The sequence below is a fragment of the Monodelphis domestica genome, chromosome 6 (genome assembly GCF_027887165.1).
Source record: "Monodelphis domestica isolate mMonDom1 chromosome 6, mMonDom1.pri, whole genome shotgun sequence".
Lineage (NCBI taxonomy): Eukaryota > Metazoa > Chordata > Mammalia > Didelphimorphia > Didelphidae > Monodelphis > Monodelphis domestica.
In genome coordinates, this window is record NC_077232.1 from 69617021 (window position 1) to 69636289 (window position 19269).

The window sequence follows — 19269 nt, forward strand, 5'->3', positions numbered from 1 at the left end:
GCTACCAATTGAATATTACATTACTAAAAACTTCTTTCCTCAGATTTTTACTAATGCTAAGATTCACCAAAATACTACTCAAAAAAGCTAAGCTTAAACACAACACTCTTCCAATGTCCTCACTGCATACAAGCAGAAACACTACTTAAATCATACTGTATCTATATTATAGGCCTGTTATTACAGCAGTCTGAAGTGCAAAAATAGGTACTAACTGTAGTCATTTATACAACCTTCTGAAATTGGACCAGATTTAAGGGTAACAATGATTCTAGTCTTTCAAATGAAGATGGGACCACAGATTTCCAAATTCTTTGATATTTGCCCACCACACTCATATTCTAGACTTCCTGCATAACAAACTTTCCCTTCATAGGATCAGAGGACTTAACAGATGAAGCTGGAAGTATCTTTAAAGATTACTTATTCCCTTGTTTTAGAAACTAAGGAAATGAAATGCCAGAGAAGCTAAGGGACTCACCCAAGGTCACAAAAACAGTATTTAGCAGTCAGGATTTGAACCCAGGTCTTCTGACCCCAAATCCAATGCTCCTTCCACTATTTTATGTTGCCTCTCATTTTCTAGAGACTCTAGATGAGAAGGTGGTTAAAAATAAAGTACAACTACGTTCAAATTATTTCCTCTTTTGCTCCATCAATAAGAAGGAACAGAAGGAACTTTTGAATAGCAAAGTTTAAGCTTATCAACAATTATGTTAGGGTAGCATTGTCCATAATGCTACTCTATCTACTCTACCTTAAGCTAAGATGGTAGCTTGTTCATTTTCCACCAGTCACTAAATAGGAGCAAATTAACAAACAAATTACAACAAATTATTTTACAATAGAATCTAGACGATAGAAAGAGTTTTCAAGGGCTGTACTTTAAATTCTTTTTAAAATTAGTTTTATTTTGTTTAAACCTTTTAGTACATTAAAAAATATACAATTCATTTCACAAGTATGATTTTGGTTAGCACAGCATTAAACGCTTGTGGCTAAAATTAAATGATTTTAATATAGTCAAAAAGTAAAATTTGATTTGGGCCCTAAAAATTTCCCTTGGAAAACACAAATCAAAATACTGAATATCAAGATCACTATGCAAGAAATCTTCAGTAGCGTAATGTAGTAAAAAAAAATGTAGGCCTAATAACTAGAAAAATTACATATGTTATGTGTGTGACACATGAAAAACATATCACTATGGGAGACATCAATGGTATGGGGTTGATAAAAAACAAAAAACAAAAAACAAATGTGACTATCCAATAGTACTATTGCCAGAGCTTAAATGCCATTATTGATATACTGGTGAATAATAAAACAAAACCCAGCCCCAAAGTACGCTAAAGTCATGTCAGAAACAGGGAGGATTATGCAACTGGAATAGAGTACAAATGGTAAAGAAACAACCTTTTTTTTTTAGTGTTCAAGAGAAATTATAAAAAGTAGACACCATGTATTTCAGGACACTCAAAACAGATTTCCAACACCAGGTAGTTATTTGTTAACTCAGGACATACCAAAAAGAGTTGTATGTAAAAATATGAGTCCTAACCTATTTGACAGTATCTCTTTAAATAAATTACAAGCATTACTTCATACACCAAAAAAGAAATTAAAAAAAAAAATCATATCAAACAGGTCCTGTTAGAAAACACAACTTTCCATTTGGGTACAGCATTACACTGTAACAAAGGAGAAATCAATGCTTTTCTGCCATTTTTGCCAAAAGCACCACTATCCCTTCAGGGAATTAAATCAGTCCAAAGAACTGTCCTTTAGATATGACGTAGCCATACTAGTCTCTCCAAGGGCAAAAGATACCCTTGTTTTAGTGGAAATTCCTGCCGAGTTGTCCAAACAACATTTTCCTACTTTGGGTCAGGTAACCAGGCCAGAAGTGATCCATTTTAGCCTTTCTTCCCCCACCCTCCCCACCCAAAAAAAATTTCCCTCAGTTAAATCAGAGTTTCCAAAACACTAAGCAAATCCAGGTTGAAGACATCGGTACCACTCTCTGATAAAAGGACACCATCTAGATGGAATAAACCTGGAGATGCTGGTACAAGGGTGTCGTGCTTGATAACACATCCTCCAATCGTCTTCATAAAGTTGCTCATTTCTAGATTGACCCTCTTCATACATTTATACATAACCTTCTGAGGTTTTTCTTGGTTCCATGCTTTTCGGGGCACAATGTTGGACCACACTATAATGACGTTCTTGAACATTTGCTTGATAAATCCTAAATCTTTCTTAATTCGGATCATAATATCCAACAATCTTATTGCTCCCAGATCATTGCCACCCAGGTGTATCACCAGCACATCAGGATCTGGCAGATGCCGCCGTGCATGAATCAAGGTGGGTATTAATTGATCCCACATCATGCCACTTTTTCCTAGCCAGTGGAGTTTGGCATCCTCCACTCGAATGCCCAGCTGTGGACCAAAGCTTCTCTTGAGTGCCCGTTTTTCTGCCCAGAAAACATACGAATGACCACAAATCCATACCTGCTTCTGCTTTCTTCTGGCATCTGCTATTAAGAGAACACAAACAAGTATTAATGTTTTCTCCTGAACTCAAATCTTTATAATGTGATCGTGGTCTAGCAGTGCTAAGTTTACAAATTTTCTTCTATATTTTGGTAAAGCTGTATTCCCAATCCTTTTTATTTTTAAAGAATCCCATTTGTAAAAAATAAAAAATACATTACACAATCTGGAGAAGTATAAACTTAAATTTTATTTACGTTTCATCCACAGGTATCAAGAAAAGTTTACCTTCCTTCAGGTGCCTTTGCTGGTAAACAATGCCTGCACTGGATAGAAAATCTAAGGAAAGTAATCCAAGTTCCACATCCTTTATGGTTGATCTTCCAGTGGAATACATTTTTGGTAGTCACCTGCAAGGATGATGTCCTAAAACACACTTGGTCTTACAGTGTCTTTGGGGGGAAAAGATTAGGTCATAGATGGTTAAGTTTCCCCATCCCCTAAAGAACAAAAAAATTTATTAAAGTGTTATTCCAACTGCCCAGGTAGGCTCATCACACCAAGCGTGATACTCTTTCCTTTACCAGATATCTGCATTCATGGCCCAGCCAACTCTTACTGTACAACAAAGTCAAGAGTTGGTACTGTAACTGTGAATCAGACTTGTGGGACATTATTGCTCAGGCAATGTAATGGCAATTAAATAAAATACTAGAAGTCATTTGAGCTTCTATAAATACTTTTAAAAAAACCTCACCAAACAAGGTCATAGAATAAAACATCAACTTTGAGTCAGAAAGACTATTTCCATGACCAGCCCTTCTCATTTTTATCTCAGATAACAGACTGCATTTCCTGCAGTTGTCTTAACAACTTAATTTTAGACAATAAAAAAGAAGAGGTCCTTTAATGCAATCCCAGTTAGATATACAAGACCACCAGTCTCATCAACAGAAAAAGGTCCTTCAAAAATAGATATGCCCTCTGGCATCTTTAGCCACACCATCTATATGCCATCAAACATTATATGTGTCAAGCTTCAACACGAACTAAAAACAACTATTTTCATGGAATCGAGCACATGTAGTAATGTTACTAGCTATTTATGAATGTTAATATTAAAATATATTTCCAGAGTTTTGCTTTTCTTTATTCCAATCAGTTTAAAAGTCTAATTATTTGCTTTACACATTTCACAAAAATATCACTAATGAAATTCCAGAGTAAAGAAAAACTACAAAAAAATTAAAAAGAATAAATGTTACAAGATATCTTAAACTTATTTCAAAATAGGGGTGTTCTCAGATTAGGCTTCCCTATCTCACTCATGCTAGATGAACAGCAACAACTCATGGGCAGGACTGCACCAAGATAGCCTGGTGGCCCCTGAGGGTTTGCCATACTGGTGTTGCACTCAGTGCAAATATCAATCAGCATTAGCCCTTCTGAATCTCAGTATTCCAGAATGATGCAATCCACCTCAGCCTTCCCAGTAACAAGGACTAATTAACAGACACATGCCACCAAGCCTAGCTACCCTTAAGAAAATAAAACTCCTACTTTAGTCTATTTCTGAAACACTGCTTTGCTCAAATAAAATCTGCCTCCCAATCATCAGCCCTTTGGTTTACATAAAGCTTTTCTTCCCCAGAGAAGTGCTACAATATTATGTTGTACTAGTATCTCAAAAACAGAGAGGAATGGCAATTATCAACATTTACAAATCTGTAATAATACAAAACTTTATTAAAGAGAATCCCTTTGATCAATAATCTAAATCTAATGCCTCATCATGTCACAATAACCCTGTGTTCTCAAAGGTTATTCCATCAGAATATAAACTCTGGAAGGTCCTACCAAACAATAAAGACTCCAAAAAGGCTTAGTGATGGACTGTATGTCTGCTGTATGAGGACCAGTCTAAATATGGAGAGACTCATCTTCAGTTTAGCTGCAAGGTGATAAATCATCTGTCCACAGAAACTCAAGAGACCATCCATTAAGTTATAGGATCGTGACTTATGTTGGAGTAGGAGTACTCACACTGAGAAATTACAGGCCCTTGATGTACTGAAGGAGAACTCAGAAAAAAGATTAAGAGCATCGCTAAGGTTAATGAATCAATGGCGAAGATGCAATTGTAATTCACATTTACCTTGATAATTCCTACCAAGCCTTTTAAATTGTGCTACAACACATAGGTAAAGCAGGGCCAAGGACATATTTAAAAGAAAAAAAAAGACATCCTGTTATTAGAACTTTAATGCCTAAAGTACAGTTGTGTTACAAATAGTACAAAGAAGGTTTAGATGTATTTACCAGTTCTAACAAATATTCACATGCTATAATGGTATAGAAACCCATTTTTTAGTAGTCTGAATGAAAAGTTATATTGCATTCAATTTTTATATCAAGCTATAAATTAAGTTTTTTAAATGCCAAATAAAAATTCTACAAGTTCACTAAAATCTTTCACTGCTTAATTCTTACCTGACCTGCCCACATTAACCAGTGCCATTTTTTAGTATTAAATATACTCTTTCCTTACTAGTAGTACTCATTACCAAGAGAGAACCTGAGCTCCCAAATCACCTGACATAAAATGAAAAAGAATGGGAATGTTTATTATATTTCCTTTAGGCACTAAAAGTGGGTCGATTCATATGTAGATAAAATTGCTTTAGAAAAAGATAATTTACCACAGAAACCTTCCACTAAAAAGACTATCATTTTTTTTTTAAATTGACATACCCACACATGTGAAATTGCCATTTATAACAAAAACACACACAAAAATAAAGATTTTCAAGGCTACTTACCAACAGTGGTCACAGGAGGTTGGGAAGGGTATTGTGAACTTGTCGTTGGAGGGTACTGTCCACCTGGTGGGTAAGAGTAACCTGGGAAACCACTTTAAAAGAAAAAAAATATATGAATAAATATTATGACAACATAGTTTTAGCAATTAACATACACATAGGTTCTTTGCAGGGTTTCAGTTATAACAAATCATGAAGGTAATAAGATTATTCAAAAGCTGATTCTAATGAGCAAAGTGTCGTGGACCAGACTTATGGATATGTTTCTAATGTTTCACATGATTAATTTCGGAATCCTTAAATTTGGATGGGGTTTTAAATTTTGTTGATCTTAAAAGCCAAACCTCTGCTGTTATCTCTTGTGTGTAGGCTGACAAGACAAGTTTTAGGGTCCTATGGAATGTCAAAGATTCATACTTGAATTCCTAAGATAAGCCTGATGCCAACTTCCTGGAAAAGAGAAGAGTCTTGACCTGGATACCTGGCGGATCTACTGTGTTATCATCTGTCCTTTTGGCTTATTATTAACCTGTTAAAACTTCTGCTATACCAAATGGGTGATGGACACCCTGCCTTGTGCAACTATCCTTAAACAGATCAGCTCCCTCGTGCTCACTCTCTCCCTGACCATTGGAGAAACTGAAAAGTTGAATGTGATACTGATGACTCCTGTGTCTCTGTGTCTATTTTCTCTCTTTATGTCCTTCCTCAATCTTTAACCCTTCCACCCATATTTCCCCAGTTCCTGGTTGCCCTTTCAGGTGCTAAAACCCATACAAGTAGATCTTGTAGTGGCTGGTCAGCTACACACTGAACTGAGTACTTCATGAACTCACAAAGTTTTAAATAAATCTCTATTTCATTATTTGCAGTCTTCTAAAAATTCAATATTGGACTTGAATCCTTTCAATATAGAGTTAGGGTACAATAGGTATGGAATATTGCATATATTGACAGACATGACTAAATGTATTGGTTAAGAAGAGATTTGCTGAATAAAAGAAGGGAAGAGACATATTTCAAAAAGGAACATGATCTTAAAAAGCATCTACAAAATGTTTTTAAAAAGGAAAATAAATTCCATACTGGCTATATTCCTAAATTATATCATTATATGATTTGGCCTCTGGTTATTTTGGATTCACTTTCATGTTAGCAAAGACAAAATGCTTCAATCAAGTAACCACATGGTTTGATTTCTAATAGCAAATAAGCTGTTAAGAAAAAAAAATTCTGAAGAAAAACTTATGGATAAGGGTTGCTGGCTATTATTTTTTTAAATCACTCTAAGAGTTTTAAGATAAATCTTAATCTACCCCAAAATTCTCCTGACCTCCAGGGTTCAATGAATCTCCAACTACCTACTAAACATTTCAAACTCAATGTCTCAGACATCTCAAACTCAACATTTCCCAACTGGTTCATTATCTTTCCTCCAAAGCCCTTCCTACTTTTATCTGTTGAGGACACCACCATACTCGGAATCTAGGTGCCACCCTCAATATTTCATTGTCTCTCACCTTCCATATCCAATCAGTTGCCAAACCTATTACTTATCTTTGTAACATATGCCCCTTTCTTCTTTAATACTGGCACCACCCTGGAGGTCTAAGACCCTCACACCTAGACTATTCAAAACCTGCTGGTTGGTTTTCACGTCTCTCTCTACTCCATAAACTTCACAGTATATAAGTAAGTGGTATGTTAACTTCAAAATAAAATATATAAACATGTTTGAAAGCTCTTCAAAACCTGGCCCTTTCCTACCTTTCCACTCTGAGTTAGCATCAACTCTGAACTCTCCCTTATCCCACATATAGAATCAATTGACTTAAACTGTCAATTCTATTTCCATAACACACCTCATATTCATCATCCTGTCCTCAATGCTTAAATAGCCAAAACACCTTGGTTCTGTTTGTAATGGTTTCCTAATTGATCTAAAAAGCCTTAAACTCCTCCCTATTCTGAACCATTTTCCACAGAATTGCCCCACATTCTTTATGTGCTGAACATATTATTCCCTTACTTAATAAACTCCAGTGGCTCCCCATGGACTCTAGGATGAAAATGAATTCCTGTTTGGCTTTACTATTCTTTACAACTTAATCCCAATTTACCTTTCCAGTTACCCATTAAATATTACTCGTTATCTTGAATGGCAATCAAATTGGCTTTTTGTTCCTCTCACTTGGCATTTTATCTCATGCCCCATGTCTTTGCACTGGATGGCTCTCCCTTAAAACCTTTGCCTCATAGAATTCCTTTCTCCAAGTCTCAGTTCAAGCACCAATTCTACAATGAGCTTTTTCTTTTCTCCTTTAATCTACCTTGCATTTTATTATATATACAAGTTATCTCCACTCAAATGAATGAAAGTTACTTGAGAATATAAATTCTCAAAATGTTCTTAAATGTTCTGCTTTCTATAGGTTGCCTTTCTAGTACCCCTAGATACTAGTGTCTTAATATTCTCTCAAACTACCATGTATATACTTGACATGTATTTTGCATACTTTTATTTGTATATGCAGTCTCACCCATTAAAATATGTTCCTTTTATGACTATTTTAATTTTTTTTTTATCTCCAGCACTTAATTTAGCACTTTGAATAAAGTTAATAGATTGCCTATAGGTAGATTTATTAACTCTTATTGTTGGAAAGGACCAGAGAAAATCTAAATTAAAAGTGTCAAACTCTGGATAAATGGCATTAACTTCTGGTGTGGCAGAACATGAATAAATGGGAAATATTTTAACAAAATAAAATTTAATAAAAATAAAACATAGACAATGTTAATATGTGGTCTTGATCCTTATGTTTGATACTAATCTAAATCAATCTCTTTTACAAAGAAGGAATCCTCTTTTTCTAGCATCCCTAAAAGATTATTTCCCAAACTCTACTTGTAACCTTTACTACTTCATGGCAAAGTTCATTTCCATTCATTGCAATGTTAAAAAAAAAATCCCCTTATGGATCAAAGCAAACTATCTTTTACATCAGTGTATGGTTTTATTTTGGGATTTGATTATTATGTATGAGTGTGCTCTTACATTTAACAATGACTAATATGGAAGTGGATTTTGCATGATGAAAAACTTTTAAAAATTCATTTTTTTATAACAGAAAAATAATCCTTTTCTGTTGTGTTGTTTGGAATAACACAAAATTTCTTCTCTTGCATGTGACAGGACAGATATTTTCTATTAAACTGTAAGCTATTTGAAGAAAAGAGGCTGTATTTGCTACTTTTTAATCTCCCTCAATGACTCTCACAGAGTCAAACACCTAAAATGGCATACAATGAATACTTTAGTACTTTAAGAACATGTGACTAAGTGAATAAATCTAAAGCATTTATTAAATGCTTGCTACGTGCAAAGGATTGTGCTAAGTGCTGGGGATACAAAGAGAAGAGAAACATATAGTTCCTGCTCTCCAGGAGTTCTCTAGATATTAGAAATTAAAGACTATTTACGGAAGGACTCAACAGCAAGTCAAATGAAAATATGGTCCTTAGCGTACAACAGTCAAACAGCTACTAATGCCTCTTTATTATTGTTTCTACTACCAGAATAACAGTTTCTAATATCATCAGTGATGGTTACAGAGACTGATGAAGATTTTTTTTATGAACTCAGGTATGTACTTAACAGAACACTAGAGTGTTCTTACTAAGTCCATAATAAAGGAAACAATTTGAAAAATGATCTTTCTCCATATAGCTTTTCATCTCCATAGCTTCCTAAATGTCTTCAAAATGTTTTTAATAATATGGCTTACACATGTATTACCATATTAGCTATTCTTTTATTATTTCAGATATGTTTTGACCATCACAGAGGACTATTTCATTTAACCAGAACAATATGCTTGACTGATTGAAACTACCAACGGAAACTTTAAAAAATTAGTCATATTATAATGACTCATTAAGAACTAAAACCACCAACAACAAAACACTTGTCCTTAAAAATCACAGTAACAAATATTTCCAGATATCTACCTAGTCTAATGCACATGGGAACCAGAAATATGCCCTCTTCACTCACCAACCTTTTAACATTGCATAGAAGGAATCACTGAGCATCTATCTAAAAACCCCCAGATACTCCAAAGAGATAAGGAAAAAGTCCTGTACAAGAATATTCATAGCTGCACTGTTTGTGGTGGCAAAAAAAATTGGAAAATGAGGGGATGCCCTTCAATTGGGGAATGGCTGAACAAATTGTGGTTTATGTTGGTGATGGAATTCTAATTGTGCCCAAAGGAATAATGAACTTGACACAGAGTGAAAGGAGCAGAACCAGAAGAACATTGTACACAGAGATGGATACACTGTGGTACAATCAAATGTAATGGACTTCTCTATTAGTAGCAATGCAATGATCCAGAACAATTTGGAGGGATTTATGAGAAAGAACACTATCCACATGCAGAGGAAGAACTGTGGGAGTAGGAACACAGAAGAAAAACAACTGCTTGATTACATGAGTCGAGGGGGATATGATTGGGGACATAGACTCTAAATGATCACCCAAGTGCAAACATCAATAATATGGAAATAGGTTTTGATCAAGGACACATGTAAAACCGGTGGAATTACGCGTTGGCAATGGGGTGGGGGAGAAAGAACATGATTCTTGTAACCAAGGAAAATTATTCTAAATTGACTAATTAAAGTTTTCAAAAAAATTTTTTTTCATGCCAAAATCCTCCTCTTGCTATGTAGAAGGGATTAATATTACACAAAGCTAGGAAAGTAGAGTGGTTCCAGGCAGACATGACCAATTTGACACATAAAAAAGGGTGATGGGAATAGAAATAAAAGAGGAGGCTGATCCCAGAGGTATTGTGGAATAATCAAGATTTGGTAATAAAGGGATATGAGAATCAATGAAGGTAGTAAATGGTGGTAACACTGATTAAAATAGTGAAGTCAGACAAAAGGTCACAGAAACATAGGATTTAGAACTATAAAGGCCCTTACAGATATTGCAGTACAACTCATTTTATAGATGAAGCCGAGTCTCAGAGAAGTTATGCAACTTAATACACAGGAGAGGTTGGCAGAAATCCAAAATTCAAACCTAGGTCTTAGATCTTATAGGAAAAAAGTTTTTTTGTTTTTGTTTTTTTGGTAGAAAGACTGAATTTGAATGGAGGGACATGAGGATAAAGATGTTGTATGTGTGGAGTCCTATATAGAAAGATGATGATATAAAGTACTCCTAGGATCACAGATCTAGTGCAAGAAGGGTCTGGAAAACACATCTGGCTTTACTCATATTTTGCAATGAGAAAACTAAGGCCCAAAGAGGTTAAATGACCTGTCCAAAGTTATGCAAATGATAAGCACCAGAGGTGGAGTTTGAACTTATGTCCTAACTCAAGAGCCAGTGTTCACACCAGTTACCAAAGTTATAAAAGGAAGAAATGTAAAGCAAGAAAAGAGGGTCAAGGTTACATCATTGGAGAATATTCACTATAAGGAGTTAAGACAAGAAACCAGTGAAGAGAAAAGCAAGAGTAGTAAAACTAAAAATATGTAATGAATCGAAAGCTAACTAGAATAGAATTACCAGAAAGTGTACACTTTCTATCTGTGAATTAAAGAGAGAATTTTTCAATTATAGTGGTAGGGATGGAAACCATGTTACAATTAGTTAAAAAGAATAAGGCAGTAACCATTTAGAAAATTGGCCATTAAAAAGGGAAGAAATGGCAAGGGATGTGATAAAAAGAATTCATTCATTAAATGTTTTAGAATTGAAGAGACCATGACATGGGTAGAGAAATGTAGTAAAGAGGAAGAAATAGAAGTTCTGTTCAAAAAGGGAACAGAGTATGGTTTGGAGGGAAAAGGATCAAGAACATAAGTATCAGAGGTATCTGCCTTAGCAAGTAAAGAGTACCTCTTCCTCAAGAGGAAGGGAGAATGAGTAATGATGCTAAGAAATAAAAAGAATTAAGAAACTCTCTTTGAGGTCTACAATCTTTTCAAAGAACTTTATACACTTCCACTGAGAAGAGAACATTTAGAAATATTGGTTAAAATGTTTTAAAGTCAAATTTAAAATGATTATTTTACTTATGGTTTTACTGTCTGATCCAAATTGACTTCTGGTGAAAGTCTTGATACAAGCAAGAAGAGGTTAAAACCCAAACCTCACAGTAGGAATCATCTGTGGATTTTAATTATCCATGATACATTATTGCTAGTAACTGATGGTAATACAGGAAAACCTCTCTGTAGATACCCCCACAGAAAGTCAACAGGAAATAAACAGGTAGCACACTAGAGAAGAAGTGCTGGATTTTTAAGTATATCTGGGTTTAAATCCTTAATCTTGCTACTTCCTACCTGCAGGACCACAGCCAATTTGTTTAATTAACCTCTCTAGCCCTCAGTTTTCTCCTCCTTAAAGTGAGTTGGACTAGATGGTCTTGTTTTCTTCTAGTTCTGACTATAAACTCTATGGATTGGAATTAGAATGTGTGGGGGTGAAAAAGCAAGATGGGTCAGGAAGAAAGTATAGTGAACAACAACAAAAAAAGGACTATCCATAGCATCAAAAGTCAAATGTTAACTAATAATCAGATGCATCAAAACAACTCTGAGATATCACATCACACCTAGCAGATTGGCTAACATGACAGCAGAGGAAAGTAATGAATGCTGGAGGGGATGTGGCAAAGTAGGGACATTAATTCATTGCTGGTGGAGTTGTGAATTGATCCAATCATTCTGGAGGGCAATTTGGAACTATGCCCAAAGGGTGCTAAAAGACTGTCTGCCCTTTGATCCAGACATAGCACTGCTGGGTTTGTACCCCAAAGAGATAAGGGACAAAAAGACTTGTACAAAAATATTCATAGCTGCACTCTTTGTGGTGGCAAAAAAAAAAATTAGAAAATGAGGGGATGCCCTTCAATTAGGGAATGGCTGAACAAATTGTGGTATGTGTTGATGATGGAATACTATTGTGCTCAAAGAAATAATAAAGTGGAGGAATTCCATGGGAACTGGAACAACCTCTAGGAAGTGATGCAGAGCAAAAGGAGTAGAACCAGGAAAACATTGTACACAGAGAGTGATACACTGTGGTACAATCGAATGTAATGGACTTCTCCATTAGTGGCAATGCAGTGATCCTGAATAACTTGGAGGGATTTATGAGAAAGAACACTACCCAGAAGAAAAACTGTGGGAATAAAAACACCAAAGAAAAAACAACTACTTGATTACATGGGTCGAGCGGGATACAATTGGGGATGTAGACTCTGAATGAACATCCTAGTGCAAATACCAACAATATGGAAATGGATTCTGGTCAAGGACACATGTAATACCCAGTGGAATTGTGCGTCAGCTATGGGAAGGGGAGGGGAGGGGAAAGGGGAAGGAGGAATAGAAAATTATTTTTGTAACCAGGGAATAATGTTCAAAAATGACCAAATTAAAAAAATAAATTAAAAAAAAACATACATACATGCATTAAAAAAACAAATGTTAAGAAAACTGATGGGATGAGCCAATGGCCCAGCAATTTAGACAAAACTAGGACAGTAAGCTGGAACCGAAAATTCTTTTGTTCAATAGATTTAAGACTTAAATGGTAACATGAAAATTTGAGGATTTAGAATTTAGAATTCATTGCATATTTAGATAACATAATGGATTCTGAATACCAGGAAAAGGCCTCTAAAGATTTTGCATGTAGTAAGATCATAATAATTTATAACAGTTTTAAAAAATTAAATAATTCTTGGAAATTATAGAATTGTTTTCAAGTATATAATGTCTCCATTCATTTACCTACTCTTGACAACACAGTCATTAACAGGAAAACAAGTTGTGTTTTCTAAGTGTTAAAAAAACATCATTATTCCACCTTTGTTTTGCTTAAGAAATAGACCATTTTTCCAGGGAGAGAAAAGGCTCTATTTTAATTAAGCCTAATTAACTAATCAATGCAACAATTAGTTTAAGTTGATTAATCAGATTTAAGTCTATATTAAACCTTCACTAACTTAGCACGTTATAATAATCATTATTTTGACAAAATTTAAACAGCAGTGGAATTTTAAAGAGCACCAACAAAAATCATGATTTTTTTAATTACCTGGGATTTGGAGGGTGTCCAGGAGGGTATGAAGTCATTCCACTTGGCATACCTGGCATATAGGAAGCTAAACACAATTTAAACACATTAATATCAAAATAACACTGAATAGTATCTGAACAACACATATTTTACTCCCCAAGAAAACAAATTTCACATGTACTAAAAAACCCCAGTAACAACAAAGAAACATCAAGCCTTCAAGAAGTTCATAATTACAAATTAAAACTAATTCTTATAGTCACTTTGTCTAAGAATGGCATAAAACACTTAAGAAGTGATCAAGCATATCATGAATTTTCCTATTACTATAGTCACTCTAACCAGACCATGCAAGAGAAGTCATGAGCCACACAACTTTATAGTTATTAGGTTTTGTGAATTTTAAAACCACTCCACCCTACTCAGACCTTACTTTAGAAGATTTGATTTAGCCATCTCCTGATTGTAACAATGAAGACTCTCTTTAACAGAATAAGGAATGTCTTGTAGTACTTTACATTACTCCACCCTACTTAGACATACTTTAGGGGAAGATAAAGTTGTAATCTCCTAATTGAATGATGAAGGTACTTAGTTCTCACTTTATAGTAAAGCTAGAACTTTAAGCTAAGTCTATTTTTAGACCTTAATACAAAAAGGTGTTAAGTAACTATAAAGGTTAAAATAATCACAAAAAGGTCAACTTAACAAATAAGTGTGAAGTAGCTCAAAAGATATAATCTAATCAAAGAACGGGCGAGAACTAAAAGTATGGGCAGTCCTGGAGAAAGCCTTTGATGTGATTGGTAGATGTGAAAATTTAGAGGTGGAGACACAAGGGTGAAAGGTCTATATATTTGGGATTTTTCCTCTCTCAAAAACTCTTTCCCTGGAAAGTTGGATCTGGCTGATCATTTTCTGTGAGCAGCCTGGGCTACCAGTTAGATCCTGGACCTCAGCCTGGAGGAGCTCATTCAGACAGCTTCCTTGAGATGGTCATGTGGTGAGTGATAAGACTGACTTCCTTTTCCCCTGGGCTCAGGGAGGCCCCTTTGGCCAAGGCCTTTAACTCCTGCCTGGCTCAACTTGAGCTGGAGCAGTTTAAATTAACTCTTTTTCCTCTCCCTCTCTCGTCTCCTTAAATTCCTTTCCTCTATGTTAATTAAATTACTATAAATTTCCAGACTGACTTGATAATTTTATTTGATGACCATTTAAATCCAGATTTAAAGTCACAACTCTAAATTCTTCTTGTAAAGATGTAAGTTTTACTCTAAAATATTTTTATTGATCTTCTGAGGACTACCCTATATTGAAGCTGGCTCAATTTAATTAAAGGAAGGAAGGTTGTATTGCCCTCCTCTGGTTAGTAGTTAGCTATTAAAAAATTGGCCTGATTTTATAACAGTTTAGTTCAATTTTCTAAATTCATATTTTGACAGCTCTGGTGAGTTCTCTTAACATCTTTATCAGGGCAGAGTCAAGATGGCAGAGAAGGTACACAGCCCTACCTAATCTCTACCAAATTACTCATGAAAAAATTCATTAAATCCCTCAAAACAAATTCTGGAGCTGTATAACCCACAAAAAGACAGAGTGTAATAATTTTTACAGCCCCAAACTTAGAAGGCCAGCATGAAAAATATAGGGAGTGGAAGTAGTGTGCAAAGCAGCATACCAAGGCAGGCCCCACCATGCAACAGGACTCAGGGGCAACTGAAAAGCTTTTAGAGGCTTCAGCCACAGATGGAAAGGGTAAGGTCAGACAACTGCTCTCAGGAGATTACAGGCCTTATATTAGAGACCTGGGACAGACTCCTGGCCCTGGATATAAGACCTGTCATATTGCCACACACAACCAGGTCAGTCTGGGGGCCCACTCTTAGGGTGAGGAAGAGCTGTAATACATTAGGAATTACAGCCTCAGTGGAGGAGGGGATCCTGGACACAGTTCCAAGACAGAAAAGAGTGTTACTCACAGACGAGAGCACAGGCAAGGAGAGTATTAAACATACCTCTCCTTAGATCATTCCACCTTAGAAAAACTGAAAACTTATAGATCCCAGAGCTAGCTCTGAAGGCAACTACATGAAGATCCTGAAGCTTATAACGGTTTCTTTTATCACAGGTACAGAGCCCACCATTAACAGTTTTTTGTTTTTTTAATAAAAAGAAAAGGAAAATCAAAGAAAATAACAATTTTGGTGACAGGAAAGACTAAAATATAAACTCGGGGAAAAAAAACAACGAAGTTGATATTCTTGCATCCAAAAAGGGGGGAAAAAGGAAAAAAATTGGTCTTACACCAAAAAAGAATTAATGGAGAAACTCAAAAGGAGTTTAAAAAAGAGGTACAGAAATCCAGTGAAGAGAAGAACATCCTTAGAAAACAGAATTAGCCAAATTGAAGAAGATATGCAAAAATTCATTGACAAGAACTTCTTAAAAGGAAGAATCAGGAAAATATGGGGATGCCCTTCAATTGGGAAATAGCTGAACAAATTGTGGTATATGTTGGTGATGGAATACTATTGTGCTCAAAGGAATAATAAAGTGGAGGAATTCCATGGGAACTGGAACAACCTCTAGGAATTGATGCAGAGTGAGAGGAGCAGAACCAGGAAAACACTGTACAATGTGACAAGGAAATCACTTTAAAAGACTGATATATATTAATTTAAGGTCACCAAGGAATTCAGCTATGTAATTCCTAAATGAAAACTCAAGTCAGCCGTCAGCCTTTTATAGAGTTTAATTACAAACAGGAGGAAGAAAGGAATTAGAGAGAGAGAGAGAGAGAGAGAGAGAGAGAGAGAGAGAGAGAGAGAGAGAGAGAGAGAGAGAGAGAGAGAGAGAAAGGGGAGAGAAGGGAACAGGGCTTAAATACCCCCTCTGTTTAGGCTGGGCCAAAAGGCCCAAGCCCTTAGATAGCTGGGGCAAAGAAAAAAGATCAGTCCCTATTACTCACGTGACCAAAATGGAGAAACAGTCTCAGAGGCCCCCACCTTCAGCTTCCTTCAGAGCAAGCTTCTCCGAGCACCTCTCCAACCACTCAGAGCCAAAACTCTCCAACCCCTCCCAGTCCTCAGACCCCTCTATCTCTAAGGAAACCATCCAAGTTCCTTCCCCTCAGTTCTCACATCTACCAATCACTGTCCATCATTTCCCCTGTGCCAATGGTGGCTCTAGCTTAACCCAGGACCGCCCAGAGGTCTGTGGCTTTGCACATGTCTGTTGGAGGTCATATTCTCAAAGAATTAAATCTTGATCTTTTGCTACAGCCCTTCCTAAATCCTGTTACCCTGAGTAGGGTAGAGATTGGAATAATTAAATTTTGATCTATGCTGCAGCCCTTCCTAAATCCTGTTAGGACTGAGTAGGGTGGAGATTGCAATTTCCAAGACTTGGTTCTGTCATTCCAAGTGTCTCCATTGTATCAATTCTAAAATCAATCATGACTCAAAGAAATTCCTGTTCTATGCTTAAGCATAGGTCAAAGTCCTTTCCATTGTTCAGCAAAAGGTTTCTGTCCTAAAGTAATCTTAAGAAGGGAGGAGGAGGAACCTCCCATGCTAATGGGGTTCACATTCCAATAGCCAAGACCCACTATCAATAGGAAATTTTTCAAGTATGAAATTTCCCAATGGTGAAATTTCCAACATTTATAAGTCTAAGAAATTTTAAGGTTTACAACACAGAGACCAATACACTGTGATACAATCGAATATAATGAACTTCTCCACTAATGGTAATGCAGCGATCCTGAACAACTTGGAGGGATTTACGAGAAAAACTACTATTCACATTCAGAGGAAACACTGCGGGAGTAAAAACACCGAAGAACAACAACTGCTTGAATACACCGGACGAAGGGATATGGTTGGGGATGTAAACTCTAAAGAACATCCTAGTGCAAACATTAATAACATGGAAATAGGTTCTGATCAAGAACACAAGTAATACCCAATGAAGCGGGTTGGCTGCGGGAAGGGTGGGTGGAGGGGAGAGAGGGAAATAATGTGATTATTGTAACCAAGGAATAATGTTCTAAATTCTAAATTGACTAAATAAACTAATTCAAATTTTTTTTTAAAGGGAATAATCAGCATTTGAAAAGAGGCACAAAAAATTCATTGAGGAAAAGAATTCTTTTAAAAGTAGAATTGGCCAATGGAAAGGAATGCCTTATAAATCATAATTGGGCAAGTAGAACCCAATGACTCCATGAGACATCAATAAAAAATCAAGTCAAAAGAATGAAAAAACAGTAGAAAACGTGAAATATCTCTCATTAGGAAAAAACAATTGACCCGGAAAACAAATCCAAGAGAAATAATCCATTGGGTCACCTAAAAGCCATGCTCGAAAAGAGCTTAGACACCATTTTTCAAGAAATTATGAAGGAAAAAAGAATCCACTGATCACTTCCTGAAAGGGGAATCAGAGAAGGAAGCATGGGAACCCGACTTTCATTGGAATTGGCACAATAAGGGAAGAACACACACAAATCAAATGGATAAAGAAATCTAACTTATCACACAGGAAAGTATAAGGGAAGGGGATAAGAGAAGAGAGTGGGGCTATTAGGTCCCTCTAATAAAGGTCTAATTTCTTAAAAACAGAGAAATGAGTCAAATGTAGATCAGAAGTCATTCCCTAATTGATAAATGGTCAAAGAATATGAACATACAAGTAGTCAAGCAAGGTAATTAAAGCTCTCTACAGTCATGCTAAAAATGCTCTTTTGAGCAGTGAGAAATTACTTATTTCTGCTCTGAAGTGGCATACAATTTAACAAAATATGCACAAGCAAACTATATACAGGACAACAAGGAATAACTAAAAAGAAAGCCCTAGAATTAAGGAGAGGAAAAAATTTTCTATAGAAAGTAGTGTTTTACTTGGGACTTTTCTTTAAAGAAATGTTCCAGGCATATGGAGCAGCCAATGACAATACTAAGAACTGAATTATAGAGTATCTTTGTTTATGTAATAGCCAAGAGGTGAGTATCATTGGCTCATAGTACATGGAAGGGAGCTGATTGGAGAGGGGCTCATTATGAAGGATTCTGAACAATAAAACAAATTTCCTTACAATCTATTGATTTTTCTTGCTTCCATGACATGGCTAATGTGGAAATGTTTTGTTTGACTTCATATGTATAATGGGCATCATTTTTTTGCCTTTTCAAAGGGGGAGAAGGGCAGGAGGGAGAGAATTTAGAAATAAAAATAAAAGATTATTCTGTTAAGTAATATAATCAAGTAAACAATAAAATAAAAATGTTAAATAAATAGAAACTAAGGATATTTTTATTTTATTCTGGAGGAAACAAAGTCACCAGAGTTTATTGGACTGTACTTTAGGAAAAGCATTTTGATAGCTAAATAGAGGATGCATTGGAGTGAGGAGACACTTGAAGTAGGCCAACTCACTCACTAGTAGGATAATACAATAATCCAAGCATGAAGTGATGAAAACCTGGACTAAAGTGGTGCCCTCAGAGGAGAGAAGAGAGGAACATTTGAGAGATGTTGCAAAGTGAAATCCACTAGGTAACAAATTGGATGGGGCGGGTGTGTGAGAGAGCAAGTGAGAAGTCATGGATGTCACATCTATGTTGGGAGCCTGAAGGATTGGGAAAATGGTGATATACTAGAGAGGATAGGGAAATTGGAAGAGGAAGAGAGAGTTTAGGGAGAAAGAGAATGAGTTTAGTTTTGGACATGTTGAATTCAAGATAAACAATGAAAATCCAATTTGAGATGTCTAAAAGACAACTAGAAATGGAAAACTAGAAATCAGAGGAAAGGTTGGGGTAGGGTATAGATGAGG

At 35.8% G+C, this 19269-nt stretch overlaps 1 protein-coding gene across 6 annotated transcripts in view; it reads right to left on the bottom strand.

Moving 5' to 3' along the window:
* The window catches only part of TSG101 (tumor susceptibility 101), an 81575-nt gene that overhangs the window by 21949 nt on the left and 40357 nt on the right, over window positions 1–19269 (bottom strand). For 3 of the 6 annotated variants that reach the window (XM_056802212.1, XM_056802210.1, XM_056802214.1), the window contains 3 exons: window positions 13452–13518; window positions 5321–5412; window positions 891–2545 (listed from right to left, as the gene is read on the bottom strand). In XM_056802212.1, coding sequence (XP_056658190.1) covers window positions 1965–2545; window positions 5321–5412; window positions 13452–13518 — 740 coding nt within the window. In that variant the 3' untranslated portion in view covers window positions 891–1964. Of the gene's footprint in view, window positions 1–890; window positions 2546–5320; window positions 5413–13451; window positions 13519–19269 lie in introns of those variants that run through there. The other 3 variants (XM_056802213.1, XM_001366351.5, XM_056802211.1) reach the window with 2 other exon arrangements.